The sequence below is a fragment of the Chanodichthys erythropterus genome, chromosome 6 (genome assembly GCF_024489055.1).
Source record: "Chanodichthys erythropterus isolate Z2021 chromosome 6, ASM2448905v1, whole genome shotgun sequence".
Lineage (NCBI taxonomy): Eukaryota > Metazoa > Chordata > Actinopteri > Cypriniformes > Xenocyprididae > Chanodichthys > Chanodichthys erythropterus.
This window is the reverse complement of record NC_090226.1, coordinates 11,595,150-11,601,688: the sequence shown is the minus strand read 5'-3', so window position 1 is coordinate 11,601,688 and position 6,539 is coordinate 11,595,150. Positions and strand designations below refer to the sequence as shown.

The following is a 6,539-nucleotide window of genomic DNA, read 5'->3' as shown; positions in this document are numbered from 1 at the left end:
TACAGTTTAGTGTATTAGCTTTTAAGCACACATGAACAGACAACATATCAACATATGAGGATGTTGCTGGATCACATGTCTGATTCTCCAGGGTTTTCTAGAGAATGGCTCTGCAAACAGTTGTTGCAGTTTCTGTAAATGACTGATGTGTCATTTTGTCTTATGTGGCGGTGGTGTTGGTCAATATTTCCATTTCTTTTTGTGAGCACTTTGCTTCAAACATTACCCACACCGAAGACAAACATAGAATATTCAAAACCACAGCAAGTTTTCAAATGAACAGTTGCAGAAAACCATCTAAGCTGCAAGATGAACTGATCAAACCAAACAAAGGACTGCAAATAGAAGCTTGACAAAGATTTGAGGAAGGAAAGACTTAAATTAGGCTGATTATTTTCATCCATGTCATACTACCAGGATGCAAATGGATTGTGAGAGGTCAAAAAGAGCTCTTTCTCATCTCTAGGCCATAAATATGGTTTGGGTCCCAAATGTTTAGGCATTCAGACGTAAACAAGGAAACCTACACTGAGTTTACTATGTGTGACAATGGTTCAAATTGTGTAAAGTCATTATTTTTGTTGTTTTTATGCACAAAAAGTATTCGCTTAACATTAAGGTTGGACCACTGTAGTCACGTTGACTATTTTAACCATGTTTTTAACTACCTTTCTGGACGTCAAAAGGTGCAATGACGTTGCTGCATATGTGTATATTTCATCAAAAATATCTTAATTTGTGTTCCGCATATGAACGAAGGTCTTTAGGGTGTGGAACGACATGAGGGTGAGTACTTGGGTGAACTATTGGTTTGTGTAACATTAGCAAACACATTAGCAGCTGTTTGATAATGTAGTCAAGCAAAAGGCTAATCATATTAATAACTACTATGTGTACGACGTTGTAAAGAGTGATACCATCGTGCAGCGTTTACCTCAGTAAGTTGACTGAGTGGATCTCTCAGCTTGTGTGAGTGAGTGGAGGCTTGGCTAATGATCATATTCATAGATCGGCGTATAATAAATGTTACATTCAAGCTATTTTAGGGCATTAAGAATTTATTTTTCACAGGACAAAACATTTATATATGTAATTTGGGTGATCAAAGATGAGTTTTAAGTGATAAAACTATTGACTACAGGATACTTTCATTCTGAATTTTTCATGGTTAAGATGGTTTAGAAACGAGTTAAAGTCGAATGCTATAGGTTAGGAGTTCAAATCAGTATGAGCAATAGCAAACTACACTAAAAACTATGATCATTGATTCAGACGAGTGACTATTAAAAACTGCTACAAGAAACACTTCTCTCACAGTCTTTTAATATAAAACAAAGAACAGTACAAAAATCTAAACTGAAAAGATGACATCCTAGGCACTTTCCATTTCATCTACTTGTTATCAGATACACAAATAACACACACACAAAAAAGTTTTTTGTCTTTAGCTTTGACTTTACAGCTCAATGTATTGATGTTACTAAACGGTCTTGAATCCAAAAAGTATAGTTCTAAAAAACGATGTATGATTTGTAAAACAGCACCACCCGATAGTAATACACAGGTACTGCAGTCATAAGAGGCAACAAGCTCTGATGCTTTAAAAAACAATTTTGTGTGTTAAATGGTACGCAGCCTTGGCAAAGGAGCCCGTGAAGTCATACACAGTGTGGACATTTCTGTGTTTGGGACCTGCTGATAAAAGAAACTCAGACCCTTTTGGTCTCAAAGCACACAAATGTCTCTTAGTCAGTGGTGGTGCGGCGATACCAGAATCGGGCTCTGAAGTCATCACTGCAGGTCATGAAGCCGGGGTTGGTGGGTGAGTGAACGATACAGCGCACAATGTTATTGTGGCCCAAGGAGAGCAGGTTCTTCCTCTCGGCTGTGCGTGAATCCCAGCAGCACAAGCTGATGGTTCGCTCGTCCGGCAGCAGCACATAGTCCTCCGTGTGGTTGAAAACCCCCTGAGTGCGGTGCGTTTGTCGCCCACTGAGACCAGCACCTGCATGACAGGAAACACAATTAGGGTGAGCTGGCATGAGAGTGTGTGAGCCACAATGATGACACACACGGTATTTCCAACATACACAGCAAAATCCCCAGAGTTAAATCAACTTTGCTCAGAGTACATATGGTCCCTTTCTATATAGTGTTAAAGTAAAACTGAAGCAAAGTTAAAGTTAAGTGATTAAGTTATGATTTAGCATTAGTGATGAACACCTGCTGTTAACAAGCAGAATCACTGAAGAGAAACACATCAACTACAAATGACTTCCAGCCACAGTCTTAGATTAAATCAACTGGAGAGAAAAGACATTAAAGGTGCCCTCGAATGAAAAATTGAATTTTTCTTGGCATAGTTGAATAACAAGAGTTCAGTACATGGAAATGACATACAGTGAGTCTCAAACTACATTGTTTCCTCCATCTTATATAAATCTCATTCTCCGAAGAACAGGTGAATCTCAACATAATACCAACTGTTACGTAAAAATATATGCATATGCCAGCCCACGTTCCCAACATTATGAAAGGCATTAGACAAGGGCAGCCAGTATTAACGTCTGGATCTGCGCAGGTGAATCAACAGACTAGGTAAGTAAGCAAGAACAATAGTGAAAAATGGCAGATGGAGCAATAATAACTGACATGATTCATGAAAACATGATATTTTTAGTGATATTTGTAAATTGTCTTTCTAAATGTTTCATTAGCATGTTGCTAATGTACTGTTAAATGTGGTTAAAGTTACCATTGTTTCTTACTGTATTCGCGGAGACAAGAGCCGTCGCTATTTTCATTTTTAAACACTTGCAGTCTGTATAATTCATAAACACAACTTCATTCTTTATAAATCTCTCCAACAGTGTAGCATTAGCCGTTAGCCACGGAGCACAGTCTCAAATTCATTCAGAATCAATGTTAACAATATAACAGTATACAATACTCACATAATCCGATAAGCCGCATGCATGACGAACACTTTGTAAAGATCCATTTGAGGGTTATATTAGCTGTGTAAACTTTGTTTATGCACTGTTCAAGGCAAGTGCGAGCTCCGTGGGCATGGAGCAGGAGAATTAAAGGGCCACACACCCTGAATCGGCTCATTTATAATGATGCCCCAAAATAGGCAGTAAAAAAAAAATGAATTAAAAAAAAAATCTATGGGGTATTTTGAGCTGAAACTTCAGACACATTCAGGGGACACCTTAGACTTATATTACAATCTTTTTTTTTTTTTTTTTTTTTTTAAAGTTCTAGGGCACCTTTAAATCTCTCAAGATCTGAATAAACAGCTCTACAAACAGCAACTCTGCTTGAGTGTTATTTTAACTCTATGTAGAGAGGGACCATATGTTCTCTAAGCAGAGCCAATTTAACTCTGGGGATTTTTCTGTGTATATATGTCAAGGTTTTGGTTTATTCGCTCCAAATTGGTTTACTCGCCAGGTTTACTTCCAAGAAAACTAAACAAAGAGAAATATTAAATATTACCACTTTTTACTGAAGCAAAAAGGCCACCATAATATGTATTATAAAATAAATAGTTCTAGTCCTGGATGCCACAGCATCTGAACAATGTTTGATGCTATCATGTCGCAGTACTGTCTTCTATTACATTTAATACAGAATGCAAAATTCACATCGGAGTTAAAATAGGATTTAATTCACTATGGCACTGAATACTGTTTTGGGTCCACTGCTGCTTGGGTAGAACCTATTCATTATTCTTCATCAAGACCTTAACTTAATCCATAATCTACCCATAATTCTCAATCTCACCTGTGTACTTGACCAAAGTCCGGCCTGTGGAAATTTCCCAGAGTTTGGCAACGGAATCCTTTCCGCTGGACAGAATGTACTTGGAGTTTTTGGAGAAGACGGCCGAGCAGACCTCAGCGCCGTCGTGGGCTTTCTCAAAGGTGGTCACGCACCGGTTAGACACTCCGTCCCACAGTTTGATGCTGCCATCTTTGCTACAGGTGACGTAGCTGTTGGCGCTGGGATTGTAACAGACTCCGCTGATGGTGTCCGTGTGCTGATCCAGAGGGTTGCAGGACACGAAACATTGGAAAGTGTTGACATCATAAAGGCGCAGAGTTGGGTGTTGCGTGCCCACCAGCAAGAAATCCCCAGATGGGTGGAAAGAGATGGAGCGCAGCATTTCAGCTTCCTGTAGAAAATGAAAGAGAGAATCATTCCAAAGAAATCCATGCAAAAGGCTTAAATAAATAAAGTAGTGCTGTCAAAAGTAACCAAGTCGGTACTGAAGTTTTAATAATACCTCTGATTGGCCACTGTGTTCACGTGCTCAACATATGTGTCTGGGATTGGCTACTGCTACCTTGGCTACCTTTTCAAACCAATTTAGCGCATGGGTCTTCAACCCTGATTCTGAAGATTTAGTTAGTCTATATACCTGTATGTGCTTGAAGGCTCTTTTTGCAGATGGCTTTGAATAATCGAAGAGTTTGAGGGTGTAATCCCGAGAGCCGGAGGCCAGGATCTGTTCGGTCGGATGAAAAGCCAGGCATGTGACCTCATCCACGTGATCATACAAGGTTCTGATCACAGGGTGGTTCTCCATGTTCTGCTGAGCCGTTTCGTTCATCATCACCTGTAATCGCACATTCAGATTGTTCAACTGGAGTAATCTACATATTATAAAAGTAGGATGAAATGAAAGTAGCGGCAGATCTCTCCTTCCGAATTGTGACGTACATCTGAGTGTAACGGATTACTGAAAATTAATAAATCTAGAGCAAGAACTTGGTTTTTGATTGTTGATTGCATTTAGAAGTCTTTGTTTTCATATCAGTTATGACATTATAAACCATTACACGATCAAAACATTTAAAAAAAAGATTAAATTTATGCACAGATGAACTGTTCACAATAAAATTTAGAATGAATTTTGAATGAATGGTGAATTTTTATTTCATTCCGACTTTAAAATCAACAGAAAACCACTGACTTCAGGCAAAGGTGGCACTCACCTCCAGAGGCATGGCACTTTTGGCCAGCATGCGCTCAGTATCCAGGATCTTAATGGAGGCGTCGGCGGAGCCCGTTGCAATGAGCTGGCCATCGCGGCTGTAGGTGGCCACACGGCACGGGCCCTTATGGGACGTCACATAGCAGGTCTCGTACTCCGATGCTTCTGGGGACATGGTCTGCACGTCTGCATCGAACTCCAGGTCGATGCCCACACCAGGCGCCACGGTGTCTGAGCGGCCAATTGCGTACTGCACTGCACTGTCATCGTTCTCCATTCCTAGGAAATCAGATGAAAGTACTTTTGTGGCTTCTTCAACAAGAATTGCTTATAAATTATTCATAATCGTAACTATAAACTTGCCAATGTTTCATTACAGTATTTCACCTAATTGCTACTTTTGAATAAACAATTACTCATTTTGGAATTGTGTTTATTGCAAAGTGTTCTGGATTGGCGTTTCTAAGAAATGTATCCACAAACTTCTGTATAAGGCAGAAATTTGCATTTTTAACCCTTTTCATATGACTTATACCATTATTTTATTACTATTCCTTGCAACATTTTACATTCATAAAAGTAAATAAAGGCATTTTCAAGAAAAATGTTAAAGAACTCTAATTCAATTGCTTGTTTGCACAGGTTCAGTTTATTGTCATTTAGCAATTATACAGGAGAGGTAAAGCTACAGTAAAAGGTTTTTCCAGCTTGTGTATTCATACCTATCTTGGCCAGCTGCATGAGCTGCTCTGATGGAGACACCACACTCTGGGGCTTCACCTCAGTGATCAGGCTGTTGGCGATGGTGGTGTAGCCGTCATAGAGAAGCTGGCTGATGATCAACCGGTACAGGTGATGTCTGTCCTTCAATGTGGGCTTTGGCCGGAACATCTTTGCTTCCTACAATTGAATGAAGTAAGACAGAAACGCTCAGAATGCACGTAGTTTTGTGTTTCTAAACCTAATAAGCTGCCTACCAAGACAGCATGCTTAGGCGCGTTTTATGATACTCAAAATGATGTTTAGGTAGGCAACTCGTTTGGGTTCAAAACACAGTCATTGTTGTTTATTCTAGTGCATTGCTGTCGCAAATCTGTACGTGATATAGGCAGCGGCGTATTATTTTAAATGTGGTTTGTGTCCGTTTCTGAAATTAGGCTTGAAGTAAGCAAATTTTACAATATAAACGGAGTATCATTCATTTAAAGTTGCACAAAATACGACTTACCAATTCACGACTTCAGGAGATGCGCACACGCTCTGTACGTCTGACGTCAGGACGCACGCATATACGGTAGAGTTGTGGGAATAAACCCGATAAATTAAAAGTCTCTGGCTAATTTAAAATAAAAGTCCCCAATTGATCGTTTTCGTTCAATTTTCACACAGATTATGTAAAAAAAAAAAAAAATCACTAACAAATACTGGTGGTAACACTATATAATTACTCAAATCATAACTTGATTTTAATAAACATCCTTATATATTCCTCTTAAAATGTAATGCTTTGGAAATTAAAATAATAATATAATGCAAA

The 6,539-nt window shown here is 39.0% G+C and overlaps 1 protein-coding gene across 1 annotated transcript; it reads right to left on the bottom strand.

The window, feature by feature from the left end:
* Nucleotides 1–1,057: 1,057 nt before the first annotated feature.
* On the bottom strand, nucleotides 1,058–6,287 carry cstf1 (cleavage stimulation factor, 3' pre-RNA, subunit 1). The gene is made up of 6 exons (XM_067387257.1): nucleotides 6,231–6,287; nucleotides 5,725–5,902; nucleotides 5,004–5,281; nucleotides 4,427–4,624; nucleotides 3,790–4,180; nucleotides 1,058–2,005 (listed from the first exon to the last, which is right to left on the bottom strand). Exons 2-6 carry the CDS (start codon nucleotides 5,891–5,893, stop codon nucleotides 1,746–1,748), a joined length of 1,296 nt encoding a protein of 431 aa, XP_067243358.1. The 5' UTR covers nucleotides 5,894–5,902; nucleotides 6,231–6,287; the 3' UTR covers nucleotides 1,058–1,745.
* Between the last annotated feature and the right edge of the window lie 252 nt (nucleotides 6,288–6,539).